At 45.0% G+C, this 18461-nt stretch overlaps 1 protein-coding gene across 1 annotated transcript; it reads left to right on the forward strand.

Moving 5' to 3' along the window:
- Nucleotides 1-642: 642 nt before the first annotated feature.
- fdxr (ferredoxin reductase) lies at nt 643-17351 on the forward strand. Its single transcript, XM_080021851.1, has 12 exons — nt 643-911; nt 1008-1105; nt 2873-2968; nt 8120-8242; nt 8651-8764; nt 8876-8977; nt 10095-10202; nt 11722-11806; nt 15086-15288; nt 16022-16193; nt 16295-16468; nt 16717-17351. The coding sequence occupies exons 1-12, from the start codon at nt 842-844 to the stop codon at nt 16845-16847; spliced, it is 1476 nt and encodes a 491-aa protein (XP_079877977.1). The 5' UTR covers nt 643-841; the 3' UTR covers nt 16848-17351.
- The last annotated feature ends 1110 nt before the right edge of the window (nt 17352-18461 follow it).

Below are 18461 nucleotides of genomic sequence, written 5' to 3' on the forward strand. Positions count from 1 at the left end.
AGAGCAGTGGCATCTTTCAGCAGGATAACACGTCCGGCCACACTGCTTCCACATACCTACTGTACGTCGGGCGGTGCCAATGAAGGATTGAGTCAGATTGAAATGTCCATAAACAATGTTTAGAGTCTCGCGGATCGATTGTGATTTTGAAAGTTGTGTCATTTTACAAAATAGAGACTAGAAATTTACAGACATTTACTGACATTCCAATGAGGGAGACTAGACACAGACTGAGGGACAGTTTGTTGCTTTAAAATATACGTATAGGCCACAAACCTTTAGGTGTCTCAATGAGTAGACATCGACTGCGGAAACCGTGCTTTGGCTTGTTTTTAATAATTCTTATGATTAATGTTTTGGATTTTGAATCTTCTAATTCTTATGATTAATGGCTTGATTTTAATATTTTACTCTCCGATTAATGTTTAAATCTTTTACTTTCTAATGCGGTGTTGTGCAGCACTTTGAGTTGCATTTATTGTTGGAAAGGTGCTGTATAAATACATTTTTACTTACTTACCTACTTACTCACTTACTTACTTACGGAACGGAACAATGCGGGCGTGTTTCTACGCGGAAAGTTAACCACGTAACACACTGTGCGTCATTGAAACCAGTCCGATTGAGCGTGAGCGTAAATAAGTGGGCGTCGCTAGGTAACAACGCCGCTGTGTGTTCCGCGCTGTTCGTTTGTCGGTCGGAGGGAGGAGGAGGAGGAGTCGGAGTCGGCGATGCCATGACACCGTCCCAACGACCGTGTAGAGTCGTTACCTCCTTGGCTCTCATTTCCCCGCTCGCCCCACAGCCCCACCGCCGCGGAAGCTAATAGGCTAGCTGCGGGATGAGCGGCCAGAAAGCGATCTTCCCCAAGGCGCGGGCGCTGAGGTCGTTCTGGGCGTCACGGAGACACGGTACGAGTCGGTTTCACGAAGCGGTAGATGTGCAAACCTGTCTTCTCCTGACGCTCATGACCGACCGTGCGGTGGTGTCTCTTTTAACTTTCCCAGTTGTCCGCGGGCTGGGCTCCCACTCCGCCTCCAACCCGAGGGTGTGCGTGGTCGGAGGAGGTCCGGCAGGTTTCTACACGGCTCAGCACCTCCTCAAGGCAAGTGCGCGCCTCGCGTCCTGGCGGTTCTGTGTGTCGGCCAAGAAAATGGGGGGAAAATAAGTAGGATTTTAAAAGTTCAATCGAGATCTTACGAAGCATCTATTGGATGGGCAGTGTGTAAGGTTCTCTGGTGTTGCACCACTAGCTGTTGGGTAACAACCGTCATGTACCCTTTTGTCTTCATTTGACTAATCACTGACATGCAAGTGTTCCATAGGCAGAGGTGAAATGACAACTGATAACATGATAACAATGATAATGCAACTTAATAATAAGGCTTAAGTAAACACTCAGGGCACATGAATGACTATGCAAAAATATACGCAGCGTTTGGACTCAGACAGATTGCCTGCCATATGTTAACTACCTTATATTTAACGTGATATAAAAGATGGAAAAATCTGGTTATTTGATATATATATATATATATATATATATATATATATATATATATATATATATTCTCAAGAGGTTATTTGTCATACACATACAGTCATACATATATGCACACACACTTGTTTTTTCCTACACTGACAGTCACAATCACACAAGGCGTTTTCGCACTGCAGGCACCTTTTCATAGTTCTAAGAATTTTTTGGAGGAACCATCCCTTTTTTGTGTGTCCGCACTGCAGGAACTAGGAATGATTATAGTTCTTAGAACTCAGTTTTGAGGAACTTGTTTAGGTCCTACTCCATGGCAGCGACTTACTGGCACAAGTGATGTCAGTGCACAGTGCATGGTCCCATGCCATAATGAAAAAATAACCAATAAAGAAGCCAGTAAAAATAATATTTTCTGTTGTAGATGGATTTGTTTTATTTTCCGACATTCGTTGAATGAATTAACGTGCGCCCATAATCCCTGTGCGGTGTCTCAGTGTGAGCCCGTGCCTCACAAAAGTCAGAACAAAGTTTTAAATGACATCTTGTAGATCTAATATGAGTGAATATCCAGCAACTGGATTGATTATTTCTTGCCTCAAATTTGTTCAGAAACAGATTTTAGTGGACTGATAAGGTGAAATCAGTGAACGTTCCGAGGTAAATAGAACACGGAACAGACGCTGAAACCCCACTGGATGATGTCACTTCAGAGTTCCAGTGCGGTGCGATACAAGCAGGGAAAAAAGTCCTTGAAGGTGTCTGGTTTTCGGGGTACCGCCCCAGTTCATAGTTCCCCCTCAGGGAGTCTCCAGAACTGTTCAGTTCTAAAATGAACATCAATGAACGTTGGAAAATAAGTAAATCCATCTAACAAATAAAAATACAATTTTTATTGGCTTTAATTTTTATTGGTTATTTTTTTTATTACGGTTCCGTACACTTATGTCTGGACCAGTCACTGTGCACTTACAACCCTGGAGTAGGAGCTCAAAAGGTTCCTCGAAACGGAGTTCTATGAACTACTTCATAGTTCCTGCAGTGCGAACACAAAAAGGGGACGTTCTTCCAAAAGTGCGAAAACGCCTAATACTGAGGCGGTTGAAACTTCTCTTGTTCTCATTGGGGAGTGAGTCACTCTCACTAAAGTAAATCTAAAGTTGCCTCATACTCCTGCAGGGAGGGTAAATGAATCAATATATTACAATTTAAGGTTGTTTACTCAACGTGTAACCAGTTAGAGAATCTTACAACAGCGCACCTTTATCACAATGAGCTGTTCGCTTTAACAAATATATAAAATAGTAAGACAGGTAGAAACTAATTAGATTTTACTCTGCTGGTCCCTCTTTCCTTCCCTTCCTTTTCCTCCGCTCTCAGGGCCGTCAGGATGTTGAGGTGGACATCTACGAGCGACTCCCCGTCCCGTTCGGCCTCGTCCGCTTTGGTGTTGCTCCCGACCACCCCGAAGTCAAGGTACTTCCACACTGCGTGACGTAGAATTATTATTATATCTTGTGTATCATTATTATTATTTTATTTGTGGTGGATCATCTAGTGTCATCTAGATCACTAGATCATCATCTAGTGTGGCAATCCCTATTATTTCTATTCGTGATTGTGATTGCAAGCAGTTGGGTTAGTAAAATCCTTTTATTATCCTTTACTTTTCTTTTATTAATTAATTATTATTAATTTTGTCGGTGGTTATGTTTAAACTTCCGGTTACTGGATTACAGCACATTCGGACCTGCCAACCTGTACGCATTTTGTGTACCTACTCCGCAATTCTTTGTTCTTACGCAGGTAGGAAATGCCAGCTGAAACTACGACCAAAAAAAAGAAAAAGGGGCTCACCTGTATTCAATTTTATTGGAACTCAGGGACAATTTCATGTTCTATTATTGTTCCATAGTGAATAAAGAACAATAATAAAAGTGTCAAAATCAGCAATCTCACTATGGTGGTAACTGAAAGTTGCAGTGTAGTCTGCATATGCAGCTGTCCTATAACGTGAGCGTGATCGGATCACACAATGTATTTGCCATCGCCTTACAGCAGATCGGAAATTGGAATCTGCAGATCAGACTTAAAAAAAAAAAAAAAAAAAAAAAAAAAATTTAAATTCACAATCGGCCAAGAAAATTGCAATCGATGCATCTCTAGTTGGTAAACATGTTCGGTAACTTCACAGATGATGCATTTCAAAGGGTATATTCTAATGATATGAATGTGTATACTGTATGTAGTTAGCCTTAGCAGCTTACATACGATGTGATGAGCCTCGTTACGAGACGGCTACGTTGTGAATTACTGATGGAGTCATTAAGCTGCAGTTACTCAAACGCCACGGAGACTCTGTTACACTGTTGTGGTACTTAAAATATTTTCCCAGGGTTGACAGGTCTGCAACATTCACTTATATATAATCGAACACAGCATCTGGGAGACACACACAGTCTCTACTGTAATCATTGAAAAAGAAAGCATTCTGCTGATATAATATAACAGGGTTCTTACCAGGTCCTTGACGTGTTAGGGTTAGCGCAAAATGTAAGCGCTGGAATACCTTGAAACTAGCCCATTTTGTGTTGAAGCGCTTGAAAAGTCCTTGAAAACAATGTGATCGTTGAAAACCTGTGATATTCCCCCGGTTTTGTTATTCAAATCATAACATAAAATATAGAACAACATAAATAGAAATACAACATAGATTATGTCAGGGAAATGTAGATTTAATCCACCGTGGTTGGAAATAGACACTTATAATAGTAGATGACAATGATATTAATAATAAATATATTGATATGATAATTGTATAGACAATAAGACTTAGATTATATAATATTTTAATGATTGAAGATGACATTGAAAATGTATTATATTTGTTGAACATGAAGTCCCTGAAAATGAAGGTTTGCTGTGCTTTAAAAGGTACTTCAAAGTCCTTGAATTTAATTTTTCCAGAATGTATGCTGAAACCCTAATGAAATATACCCCCGGGGGCGCCCGAGAGGGGGGGAGAATAAGCACTCCAACAGGACGGACCTACAGTTAACGACCAATGGACTATCGACAACGATTGCACCGCGTGGCCTGAAGATCCACCAGGCCAGGATGAAATGCTTACAGAAGGAGCAACTGGTGCAGCGCGCAGGGATCACCCCTGCTCAGACGCAGGAGGAGCCAAGCCCGGAGTCACCCCACAGTGCTCAGAGCCTCCATGAACCAGTAGCCCCAGACCCAGGCGGAGTAACCGAACATCGTCGGGTCAAGTGGCCTCCGGCCAGTAAGGACAAACAGTGGCTCCACTTCGATGATGATGTGGACAATATCCTAGAAGCAGACAGGAAACTCAAAACCATGGCAACCATCATCATCAGCCTTGCTGCCAAGAGGTTTGGTACGGTGGAGAAGGTTGGGTACCAAGACCCCCTACATGAACAACCATAGGGCAGAGCAGATCAGCCAGATAAGGCAGGAGCTGCAGTCCTGAAACGGCAGTACAAGGAAGCGCGAGAAGAGGAAAGGGATGCACTATAAAAAGTGCGCTGCATCCTCAGGAAGAAGCTCACCACTCTTTGAAGGGCAGAATGGTACAGACGGCGGGGGAAAGAGAGGGCCAAGAGACGGTCTGCCTTCATCGCAAACCCATTTGGAGTCACAAAGCAGTTGCTTGGGCAGAAACGCCACCTTGTCTGTCCCACCTTGTCAGATCGACCACAATCTCCGAAACACCTACAGTGATGCTGCTTGGGAGGAAGACCTAGGTCCCTATGGACCTGTAATACACCTCCCAGGACCCACCACTGACTTCAACAGCAAGGAGCCCAGTTGGAAGGAGGTTCAGGAGGTCGTCAAGGCAGCCAGAGCCAGTTCTGCTCCGGGACCAAGTGGAGTGCCCTACAAAGTGTACAAGAGGTGTCCCAGACTCCTTCACCGGCTGAGGAAGATCCTGAGGGTTATCTGGAGGAGGGGAAAGGTAGCCTAACAATGGAGATTTGCAGATGGTGTCTGGATTCCCAAGGACGAGAATGCTAAGAACATCGAGCAGTTCAGAACCATCTCGCTGCTCAGCGTTGAGGGGAAGATATTCTTCGCCATTCTATCCCGTATGTTGACGGAGTTCCTCCTGAAGAATGAGTACATCGATACCTCTGTACAGAAGGGTGGAATCCCTAAGGTTCCAGGATGCCTCGAGCATACAGGTGTGGTCACGCAGTTGATCAGAGAGGCAAGAGAAGGGAAAGGAGACCAAGCAGTGCTGTGGCTCGACCTCACCAATGCTTATGGATCCATTCGACATAAGCTGGTGGAAACAGCACTGGATCGGCACCATGTCCCAGGTAAAATCAGGGACCTCATCTTGGACTACTACAAGAGTTTCAAGCTGAGAGTCACCTCTGGGGCAGTCACATCCGAGTGGCATCGGCTGGAGAAAGGGATCATCACTGGATGTACGATTTCAGTGATCCTCTTTGCCTTGGCCATGAACATGCTGGTCAAGTCAGCCGAAGTGGAGTGCAGAGGTCCGCTCACCAAGTCTGGAGTCTGCCAGCCCCCCATCAGAGCCTTTATGGACGACCTGACACTTACAACGACGTCAGTGCCGGGGTGCCGATGGATCCTTCAGGGCTTGGAGAAGATAATCATCTGGGCTCGGACGTGTTTCAAGCCTGCAAAATCAAGGTCCCTGGTGCTCAAGAGAGGGAAAGTGACGGACAAGTTCCGCTTCTCTCTGGACGGCACCCAGATTCCATCAGTCACCGAGAAACCAATCAAGAGCCTCGGCAAGACCTTTGATTGCACGCTAAAGGACGCTGTATCCATCAGGGCCACAAACCGGGAGCTGGAGGCGTGGCTGACAGCAGTGGACAAATCGGGTCTGCCTGGTAAATTGAAGTCCTGGATTTACCAGCACGGTGTTCTCCCCAGGATTCTGTGGCCCCTGCTTGTGTACGAGTTCCCAATAACAACAGTGGAGGGCTTTGAGAGGAGGATCAGCCGTTACCTCTGTAGATGGCTGGGCCTGCCACGAAGCCTGAGTAGCATCGCTCTGTACGTAAGCCGAAGCTCCCCATAAGCAGCTTGAATGAGGAGTTTATGGTTACCCATGCAAGAGAGGTGCTGGAGTACAGCGAATCCAGTGACCCGAAAGTCTCCCAGGCTGGCATCGTAGTCAGGACTGGGAGGAAGCGGAGGGCAAGGGAAGCAGTGTAGCAGGCTGAGACACGCTTGCGTCACAGCGTGCTGGTTGGCCCAGTGGCATCTGGACGAGCAGGGCTTGGTAGCGTTCCAACCACGTGCTATGACAAGGCCCTGGGCAATGACAAACACCGACTGGACCAAGAGGAGGTGAGAGCTGGCGTGGAGGAACTGCGCGCTAGCCAGATGGTGGGGATGCGACAGCAAGGCACATGGATGAGATGGGAACAGGCAGTGGACCGCAAGATCTCCTGGTCCGCGCTTTGGCAAGCTGAGCCTTACCGGATCAAGTTCCTGATCGCATCAGTCTATGACGTCTTACCCAGCCCATCCAATCTCTTCTGCTGGGGCAAGGTTGGCACACCATCATGTCCCTTGTGTCTCAGAAGAGGAACGCTAGAGCACATCCTCAGCTGTTGCCCAAAAGCCCTGGGAGAAGGACGCTACACTTGGCGCCACGACCAGGTGCTGAAGGAGTTAGCAGAAGCCATCTTCACCAGCATCACCCAGGACAAGCCTCTCCGACCAGCAAGGCAGGTGATTGCGTTCGTCCGAGCAGGGGAGAAGCCTAAGCCCCAGCAAAGGGGAGCAGTGGGACTCCTTGGTACCGCGCCGGACTGGCAAGATGAAGGCCGACCTGGGGAAGCAGCTCAGATTCCCAGAGCACATCGTGGAAACCACCCTGAGACCAGACATAGTTCTGTTCTCAGATTCAACAAAGCAGGTGGTTCTTCTGGAGCTGACAGTCCCCTTGGAGGAGCGTATGGAAGAGGCCAATGAGAGGAAGCGTGCCAGGTACGCAGACTTAGGTGTGGGCCAGTCGAGGTGGGCTTTAGTGGCTTTTCCAGCACGATCTCTCTGCAAAGCATACAGCCTGCTTGGCATCACAGGGGCACGGCAAAGAAAGGCCATCTAAACTACAACAGAGGCAGCTGAGAAGGCCTCTAGATGGCTGTGGATGAAGAGGGGTGATCCGTGGGCACATGGACTTGATCAATTCCGGCTGGGTTGCCTGGGTAAGGGTGTATGTTGTTGAAAGACCCGAAACACCCAATGACCCCAGGTTCCATCACTGATGATGTGTCTAGGTGCATCAACAGATGTATATTCAAGATTCAAGAGGTTTATTCGTCACATACATATACATACTTTCATACATATATGCAGTGAAATGTAATCAACTGATGTATGGAATTATAAAATCCGATAGCAGTGATAATGAGTAAATAATCTGCTGTCAAGCTTGTCAAATCAAAACAGAAATGAATGGGAATCTTGCCAATGTAGAATTAAAATAATTAGTAAAAAAAAATTAAGCACACACAAGATAAAAAATCAATTCTAAAATATAAAATGGAACCAGTCAATGAAATCATTGGAATCACCATTGGAAACACACACTGTTTCACTCCTCACCCTCAGAACGTCATCAGCACGTTCACGCAGACGGCCCGCCAGGCGCGATGCGGCTTCTATGGAAACATCCATGTGGGGAAGGACGTGAGTGTGGACGAGCTGCTGCGAGCGTACCACGCCGTTGTGCTGGTGAGAATGCATTTGAAAATGCAGAGACGCCCCCGTTGGTGCAGGAGTCTGAAGTTTATTTTTCATGTTAATTGTTTGTTGTAAAGTTTGTTTTTATTGTGGGATTTATTATATGTTGCCTTTTTTTCTATCTTCTCGTTAATTTTTAGGTTTATTGTATATTGCTGATGTATTCTTTAGATTTATTTCAAAAATGTATTCTTTATTTTCAGGTTTATATTTATTGTTTATCATTAGGTTTATCCTATATTGCCATTTTTTATTGTTCATTCGTTGTTAGTTGTATTTTTATTGTAAATTTTTAGGTATATTGTATGTTTGCATTTTTTTTGTTTCATGTTGCCATTTTCTGTTTTCTAATTTATTCTCATTGCTTTATTCTTATTGTCTGTCTAATATTTGTGCTAGAGCTACGGAGCGGAGGGAAATCGGACCATGGGGATTCCGGGTGAAAACCTGGACGGTGTGTATTCAGCCAAAGACTTTGTGGGCTGGTACAACGGGTTGCCGAGCAACCGTGAGGTAACTTTTATAGCTTGTTTCCCCACGTTTGTCAGCGCTCAACAATCCAGATATGCCCACCACAGTCTTGTCTACTAGATTCTCTCATTCTCGTCTTTTTTCCGTGTTCAGTTGAACCCGAGGCTGGACTGCGAGACGGCTGTGATCCTGGGTCAGGGCAACGTGGCCTTGGACATCGCTCGGATCCTCTTATCTCCCATCGACCTCCTGAAGGTGAGACGTGCGGCCTCGCCTGTCTTCTGCACCAGTGTTTGATGACCTTCCTTCTGCCTCGTCACACTCTCCTCAATTAAATAAACCCACAGCACTTATCCACTATCCTGTTCATTGCTAGAAACATCACAAACTCATAGAACTGTGATATTATTATGTTATACTTATAGTAGCGATACAAGGCATAAATATTTTAAAAGACTCAGGAGTCACTACAGGAAAAGAGGTGGCAAGCGAGGGAATGTTTGACAAACAAACTGAAAACAATTATTAAAGACTAAATTAAAGTCAAATAAAAGATTTGGCCTTTGGCGTAATTCCTATTCAATATGACTGATTTACTCTTTGCGTTTCACCAAAATAAATAATTTGACAATTATTAAAATGAACGGATGAATTAAGTGTGAGAATTCCATTCCCAAGGCTGAGCCAAACAGACTCTCATTCATGGTTCAGGAAGTCCTCCTTGGCTCACCGTGCTTTACACCAATGGAATCAAATGAACAGAGTCTGAAAATTGAAGGACTGAACCGAGTCTCCACGAACCGACCAGGAAATCGAACCTTTTATCATGAGCCTAAACCGGTTGGATTTTATGCAAATGAAAACATGCGGCAACATGGAAATAAAATTTCAAAAAGAAATGTGAAGTTGAATGGTTGTTGTGAGAGATAAAAACACGATGTGTCACTCAGTTGTCCTGCTGATTGTGGTGCCACTGTACTCCTTTTTATTTAGTGTAGAGGTGCATTACCGGCACCAACTCGGGAGCAGCTGCTGAGTCAAGTGTGACACCGAGTGGTAAAATGTTGTTGTCCATTCCGGTGTTGGGCTTCATATCAAACTGGTTTGAAATGTTTTACACAGGATCAACTCTATTCATCACTAATAATAGTTCTCACTTTCAGTATGAAACATGAGCTTGTTCTGGTGAGCACAGAGCTTTCACTCTGCTGGAACTAATGAGTTGGTGCATTCTTGCAAATTTGATCTTGCAGCACAAGAGCTCACTTCCATTATTCACGTCTTTTTTTTAAGTGGAATGGGAAAGATTTTCCACAGCTGGCGGGCAGCGTGATGACCAAACCCTTCCCCCCTTCTGTCCTTGCACCGACAGAAAACCGACATCACGCAGCGCTCCCTGGACGTCCTGGCGCATAGCAAGGTCCGCCGGGTTCTGATCGTGGGCAGGAGGGGACCCATGCAGGTGGCCTGCACCATCAAGGTATGACGCTACAGATAGGAATATTATATATATGTATACATATGTCCACGGAGCCTCTTTTTATACCTGGAACAGTAAAAAATTGTGACCGTAGTTGCCATAACATATCGAGCGATAGGTACAAAAATTCCTCACTCCTTGAGGGCAAAATACTGTAGTTATAGCTAAATATAATTTGAAGTCTTGTAGTGAAAGGACAAGGTCGCCATGCTTTTATTTTTCTCAAAGTGAGATTTGACGCATAAAAAGGCGTAAGTGCACCAACCTTGTACATAAAAAGTTTATTGTTTTTAATGCAATTATTTTTTTAACTAGTCATTCACTATACAAAAAGGCCAACGTATACAAAGGTTTAAGTGGTTCATATTTGCTGTTGTTAATTACAGTCAATGTAACGTTTGTTTTTGCTCTCCTGTAAATACATGCACGCATTCAAGCTTCTTCATGAGACATATCAAGGGAATCAAACTTCCAAAGAAAGATTCTGTTGGCGGCCTAAATCTCCATCTAAAATGAAATGAGTCTGTTTTTCATGTTGACAAGCAGCTCAGATAGAATTGAATTTGTTTGGAAATTCAGCATCTAACGTTCACAAAAAGTGCTGACTGCGGTGCAGAACGTGCTGCGGGCTGCGGCGCTGCACTCGGTATCAAAGCGTTTGGTGTTCAAATGAAGAAAACGCTGCTCTTCATGTGGCTTTGAGTGCGAGATGCTGCGAAGGCTTCAGATATGCCTCACAGACAAATGCTGTGTTTTCACAGGGAGACTTCCTGCCACACTCTCCGTTTTGGTCAAAAATTGTTTTTTTATTTGCTGGAAACTGAGAGATGTAGAAAGTCCATCTGCACCTTTCTGGTGGTCTGTTTTGAATTATATTTTTATTTTATTTAAAGCGTTTGATTAAAAAGTTAATCGGTGACAGTATTTATCAATACAGGCCAAAAATTCTCAGTAATGTAATTTTTTAGTCCTTTACTTTAATAATAATTAACTGTAAAGGAAAATAAAAATTAAATAATTACGAATAAGGAACTGTTTATTGGGCCAAGTACATTTTCATGTACAAGGAATTTGTCGTGGTATAGTTGGTGCATTGTAGTGCAAACAGACCGTACCATAGACGAGAAATCCTGAATATACAAAATGTGCTCTAGGCACCAGATAAAGACACATTACACAAAAGGTTATGGCAGGGGCTAAGTGGCAGCAAGGATGCAAGTATTGACTGGGTATAAATATAGACATAAATACGAATTTGATTTTAGGCAATCAATTGGAGAGCTGTCTTTCTCCCAACGCTGTATTCATGGTATTTTTACAAAACCCTTCCATCACCGTGTACTGTAGATTAACAATCCCACCTGTCCATTGTATTAAAATGATCCTCAACAGAAGTCGCCCAGTCCCCCCATTGGCATCACAAAAAGTATATATGGATCTCACAGTTTGTGAAAGTTATCCACTTAAGACCTATAAAGGAGAGATTCTTGTCCCTAAACCTGGTTTTCCTGGCTTCCAGGAGGTGCGGGAGATGGTCAACCTGCCGGACACCAGGCCGGAAATGCTGCCTGCCGAGTTCCAAGGCGTCACGGAGGCTCTGAAAGGTGAGGGGGGACGCTTCTCATTTAGGAGGATGTTTGTATTTTTGTTTAATGTTTATTTGCTCTACTGCCTCCCCGCCTTTAGCTGTCTCGCAAAACCTCTTGAGAAATTATGTTGTGGTAAACACTTATTGTCATGTGGCTGGATTGGCGGCAAAGTGAAACTGCAGACTTAAAATTCATAGACGCAGTGTCTATGAAGTGTGAGTTTAGAGAGATTAATAGATGGATAGATATTTTATTATATGGAATGGATATTTCATTTAAAGTAATAAAAATAGCAATATGAAATAAATTAAGTAAACCTAAGAATTAGTGGGGGAAAATAGAAAATTTGGCAATATGCAGTAAACCTAAAAGTGAACTATAGAAAAAACAAATAATGCAGTAAATGTAATAATAAACAATAAAAGTACCTAAAAATGAACAATAAACAAGAAAAATAAAGTAAATAAGCACATTGAACACTTGGTTCAACAAAATAAGTGACTAGTTCAAGGGCTGAAATAGGAAGTGAAACAGGAAGGAAAGAGATGCGTCCCCCGCTAAGCTGTTCACCAACATAGAGCAGACATAGCAGGTGTGAGAAACCTGATTCATATTTATCTTTAACCTGGTTAAGAGAGCTGATTTTTTTATTTTTTTATTTTTTTTTTTTTCCAAAATAACAAAGCTATTTCTCAGAAATTTAATGAATCCAGTGTTGAGTCATCAGTTTATTCTGTGTACTCTAAGGGTTTGGACGATTTTGCACAAGGTCCAGTTTTTGCCTCGACTAAACTCCTCCCACTGACTTTTCGGTCTCTGCATTGTCCTCTAGGGACCACGTGGGGTTTGGATGGTGCCCAGTGTGTTCCAGACCACTGATGCAAATTTGGGACCATGGGCCCTGTCACGGTCCTCAGTTTACTCTCACTCTTAAACCTCAGGAAAAGTTTTAATTAGAGTTCCAGTTGTTCCTAGACTGTTAATCATTAACACCGGGGCTTCCACGGACTAGCTACCCGCGGTGGCGGGATCCAGCAGGAAAAGGTGCTTGGGTTCCACCTTCAGCTGGGAAACATTTTTAAGAAGAAAATAGATGTGTCAAAAGCAGACCTGGGAAAAAAAACATCTGGAAAAGTCCTGCACAGACAACAGACGCCACGAAGAGATCACCCTCCCACCTGACATGCCAACTCGATATCAGCCCACCTAGATGGTGTGAAGTGGAGAAAACTGCATCGAGCAAGGGCCTCATCAACTCCAGGTCCCAATGGAGTTCCATACAGGCTTTGCAAAAATGCACTCAGATGTGATTGCAATCCTGTGATTGCTCTGGAGGCTCATGGAGTTGGTATGGCGCAAGTAAGAGATACCAACATGCTGGTGGAGAACCGGCGATATCCTGACCCAAAGGAAAAGGACTCATCAGAAATCGGCCAATTCAGCCAGATCAGCCTCCTAAATGTCGAGGGCAAAATCTTCTTTAGCGTGGTGGCTCACAGGCTGTCGAGATGCCTGCAAAGAAACCACCTGATTGACACATCAATCCAGAAAGCAGGGATCTCAGGCTTCTCTGGTTGTCTGGAACACGCTAGTACCATCTGGTGTCAGGTCCAAGTCTCCAAGAAGGAGGGGACGGACCTTTATCGTGGTGTTCCTGGAGCTCGCCAACGCCTTTTGGCTCGGCCCCTCACAACCTCCTCGGGACTGCTTTCGACTTCTTCAGGGTCCCAATGGCCCCTCCCAGTGGCCCTCACAAACCTCAGCAAGGCCCACATCCGGGACGTGCAGCTATGCTTGACAACAGCAGACAGTAGAGCCTCTCGATGGGTGGTTGGAAAACAGCGCGTCAGAGCATACATGGACGACCTCACAACGCTCACCATGACAAAGGCTTCTACCGCTGTTGAAAAAAGCTTAAAAAGTGCATTGAGCTGGCTCGGGTGAAGATCAAATCCACAAGTAATTCCCTTTTTTTAGGGGAAGCTGTCAGACCAATGCTTTTACATCGGCGATGAGACTATTCAAACAGTCCACGAGAAGCCTGTGAAGAGCCTAGGTCGGTGATACCACGCATCCCTCAAAGACACAGAGCAAGCAGATCATCCCAAGAAGGATGCCGTCATTGGCCTGGGGACTATCGACAGAACCGCACTCCCTGGCAAGTTGAAGCTCCGGTGTATTCAATTGGGGCAATCATGGAAAACTTGTTGAAAAAATAATCCAAAATCCCCTATGTGGGACGCAACCGGCAAGCAAGAAGGCTTTTAATTTTTGAGGGGGATCTACAACAAAAGATAAAGAGTGGAGGAGCAAAATAAAAGGATCGCATTTATCCTGGAAGGTGACGGTCGAGCCAGGCTCGCCACATCAAGACCAGACACTGGGCGGCTAGGCGCGGCACACGATTGGAAGGTGGCGGCAGAGGCTTTGCTTCCCGGCTGAGATCGTGTCAACCGACCTCGGACCAGACCCTGTGCTACGGTCGGCCTCGCTCCGCCGCCTTCACATCATGGAGCTCACAGTGCCCTGAGAGGAAGAGAAGCTGAGGTGCGCTGAGCTTCCCGGTCCAAGGAAGCTCCCTCGGGGTTTGTAGCCGCATCAATGTCAAGGCTAGAGCTGTCAATGTCAAGACCTCTCCAGAACTGCTGAAAAGGGGTAGTCGGTGGAGAAAGAAGAGAAAGGACTCCACCTGGGCCCTCAGGTGAGTGTATGGCATCTAGGGGGTGAGGCCGGGACGCCGGGATCCACTGCTGAACCCTCTGGAGGTGTCATGAGCCTGTCAACCAAACAGAGCGGGAAGATGGCGCCCACTTGATAACCCAGAAGATGGCATCACTCACCTGACCATGCCGCAGATCCCGTAACATCTAGTCGTACATAACAGATCTGCCTAGCCTACACTATCAATAACAATACTGACTTGAAAATTGCAGAACTTTAATTATCCATGAAACAAAATACCCTTGAAATATCAAGCTCTGTTTCATAACAAACTAGTATTTTTATTTTATTTTTTTTAATTCATCATTTATCTAACCATTGTACCTTGACCTGACGCCGTGGCTCATCCTTGGATGCCCATTTATTAACGGCCGTCTCTTCATTTTAGTTTTTAGGCTGCAAAGGAAGTCGTAACAGGGGATGTAACGACACAGGTCTTCGTACCGCACTTGGTCCCATAGCCTTTTTACCTTTTTGTTTGTAGTATTTGTACTTTATTTTCATTTCAAGTGTTTTATCTCTCTCTCATAATCCAACGTACATTTGAATAAAATGAATAAAAACATGTTTCAGTTCTGCCCAGGCCGAGGAAGCGTCTGACGGAGCTGATGGCAAGGACGGCCCTGGAGGCCCCCACGGAGGAGGAGCTGGAGAGGCGGCGCAAGGCCTCCAGGGTGTGGGGCTTCCGCTTCTTCCTCAGCCCCCTGGAGGTCCTGGCCACGACCTCCGACCCCGCCCGGGTCACCGGCATCCGACTGGCCGTCAACAGGCTGGAGGTGGGCAGAGCGGTTCTTCTGATACGTTTTTGAAATTGCCGTTTATTTGGCGCACGTCGCCGATGTTGTCGACCTTTTAAATGTCCTTTTCATGTGAAAGAGGGAACTCGCAACTATAATCTCGCAAGTCCTTGAGAGTCGTGAAGGTTTTTTTTTTCCTTGAAACTGATGGTATGTGTAAATCAACAGTGTGGTGGGGTGCAGCTGTTTGGCCACAGGGTGTCAGTGTTTCCCCGTTCCGGGTGGCTGGAGAGTCTTGTAGTTTGGAATTGTCTTTTATTTTGTGCGCAACCTTGATGTTGTTGATGTTCAGTGTGGCCCTTAGGTGAGATGAATTCAGCTCCAGAAGCACTCAAATAAAATCTGTGGTGAATCACACTCCATCCTAGTGTAGTAGATGCCGTGACTTGTACTTTTTGCGCGCTTTGTGTGCTTTTGGATTTTGAACTTGATGAGGAATCCGATTTTTCAAAATGATTCAAATGACTCAACTCAAATGACCTCATTACCTTTTTGAGCCAGAATATCTTAAAGTGAATTGTTAACGACTATAATACCTTGTTAGAACAGACAGAACCGAGAGGAGTCACAGAGGGTGTTTTGGACGCTTGTCCTGTTGCTTATTCATATGAATAAATGTATGTATATTAAATGTATGTATATAAAATTTGACTTTTTACTCTTGCCAATGCCCTTAATGTGGCGACATGCTCCCTCTCGCCACTGTGTGCAGGGTTCGGGTGAGGGGGCTCGTGCTGTGCCCACAGGGGAGGTGGAGGATGTGGCCTGCGGTCTGCTCATCAGCAGCATCGGCTACAAGAGCCTTGCCATCGACGCGGCGGTGCCCTTCGACCCCCGGCGCGCCATCGTCCCCAACACCATGGGTCGCGTGCAGGAGGCCGCAGGTGCTGCCCGGAGATATCAGAAATGTCAAACAATCTTTAATCCGTCACCAGATTGGACGGGTTAAATTTCTCTCTCTCTCTCTCTCCCTCCGTCCCTCCAGGGCTGTACTGCAGCGGCTGGGTGAAGACGGGTCCCGTCGGCGTCATAGCGACCACCATGAACAACAGCTTCGACACCGCCCGCACGCTCATGGAGGACATGGACTCGGGCGTCCTGGACGTGTCTGCCGCCAAGCCTGGTTCGCTGGGCGTACGCCCCCTGCTGGAGGAGAGAGGTACTGTGTGAATTATTCCGTATTCATGGTTTTCGAAGGGGCCGTCTAATGTGTTAAACTTTCCTTTGGAGGCCATTTATAAAAAAAAAAGTTCAACAGACGAAGCTGAAGAGATGAACTGTGGTTATAACACAGTTTTGGTTCAGGCCTGCCCTCAAATAATGGAGAATAGATGTTTATTTTATTTTATTTATCTTCTTTTTGAACGTCGGCGCAATTGAAACGTTGTCAAACCGCCATGGCTGCAGGAGTGCGGCCGGTGACCTTCAGCGGCTGGGAGAAGATCGACGCGGAGGAGACGAGGAGGGGCAAGGCCGACGGCAAACCCCGGGAGAAGCTGCTGGACGTGGGGGAGATGCTGCACCTGAGCAGGACCTGACCGGAGGCCCAGGGAAAGCGAAACATTCAACACCTCAGTCACAGCTGCTGCAGACCGAACACCACGGACAAAACACTGGACGGAGCCAAGCCGTTCTGAAACGTTCCCATCTGCTTAAGTAAAACCCACCGGAAATGATGTCAGAAGCACAACACCATCTATCGTGTGTGTGTGTGTGTGTGTGTGTGTGTGTGTGTGTGTGTGTGTGTGTGTGTGTGTGTGTGTGTGTGTGTGTGTGTGTGTGTGTGTGTGCGTGTGTGCGTGTGTGCGTGTGTGCGTGTGTGTGCGTGTGTGCGTGTGTAAAGGGACTATTTAATTTTCTTAGCAGCATCAATTTAACACTCTTATGTTCTTGGAACAAATCAGATGTAATAATAATAATAATCATGTCCTGCAATCTATTTCTGTCAGAGAAAAATACTCGCTAATAACTGAAATGTGACAAATAAATATCTTGAAATGTATGTTTTTAACACTGCCCATCGACATCATGACTTCATTAATTTCCTCCTGTATACCTTGAATAAATAAATGTTAATCTGTGTCGTGTCTTCATTCTATTCTATTCTACATTTGGTGTCTGTGATGTTGTAGGTCAGATCCCTAGTTTTGTTTATTTTCAGGCCAATTCAAATGCTGGTTGCCTGGGTCGATTTGTAATGTGTCTGTCATTATAACCGATTTTGCAGATAGATTTGAATGAATATGAAATTAGTGTTTCGGATTCAATGATGTTCCGGAGACCTCAATGTGTACATTTCTATATAGATATGAGGAAGGTTCAGGGAAGCGATGCCTTTGCCCGACCATTTCACCAAGAAGCCGTCACACGGTCAGAGATACAGGCTGAAACTTTGGAAGGATCTTTCTGTTTTGTTTTGGTTTTCACGCCTTTTTTATGTAAACATTGTGCGTTCGATGGCAGGGTACAATGAAGCTGTATTCTGGATGTAATGCACTGTTTGTCACGAGGCGGCAGTGTTTACTCATTCTTTGGATCATTGTTTAGCTGACTAAAGGATAAAGTACAGGGCTGCGCCATGTAGTAAATTGTAATTGTGTAATAATTGTATATATATATGTGTATATATATATATATCTATATGTACAGATATATATATATATATATATATGTATACAAAACCAATCTTATCTATCTATCCCTCTCTTGTACTCAATGTACAATGCAGTGACAGACCACATTTTCACAATTAGACTATTACAGTATTAATTACTAAATATACACATCACTTTTTTTATGTTCATAATCGTCGCAATCATATAAATTCATGTAGCCAAGTGCATAAATGTGTGAATCACATGCACCGAGGTACATAAGCAGTGTTCCATTTCTCTCAGCTGCACGCCGAAACTGAACAGCCTGTCGGGCTCCTCGGGGCAGTGTTTCAGTGTGACACTCACACCTGCTTCCATACGAGCTTTCCCTTCCCCATATGGCGACAAAGCAAAGACACCCATCCCTCCACCCCACCTCCATCCATCCCTCCCTCCACCCGTCCCTCCCTCCATCCCATGCAGGATGCTATCTCATCCGAGCAGCATCCGTGCCAGCGGCTAGAAGCTCATGATGAATTATCTGCCGCTGTAGTCCCA

Source organism: Zeus faber, assembly GCF_960531495.2.
Source record: "Zeus faber genome assembly, chromosome: 20".
NCBI lineage: Eukaryota > Metazoa > Chordata > Actinopteri > Zeiformes > Zeidae > Zeus > Zeus faber.

Bases quoted from the DNA above. Each gene is read 5' to 3' on its own strand.
- fdxr (XM_080021851.1), top strand. From the start codon at position 842: ATGAGCGGCCAGAAAGCGATCTTCCCCAAGGCGCGGGCGCTGAGGTCG. The intron at 8,243-8,650 runs GTGAGAATGCAT...TATTTGTGCTAG, and splicing joins CGTACCACGCCGTTGTGCTG to AGCTACGGAGCGGAGGGAAA. The intron at 16,469-16,716 runs GTACTGTGTGAA...CCATGGCTGCAG, and splicing joins CCCCCTGCTGGAGGAGAGAG to GAGTGCGGCCGGTGACCTTC.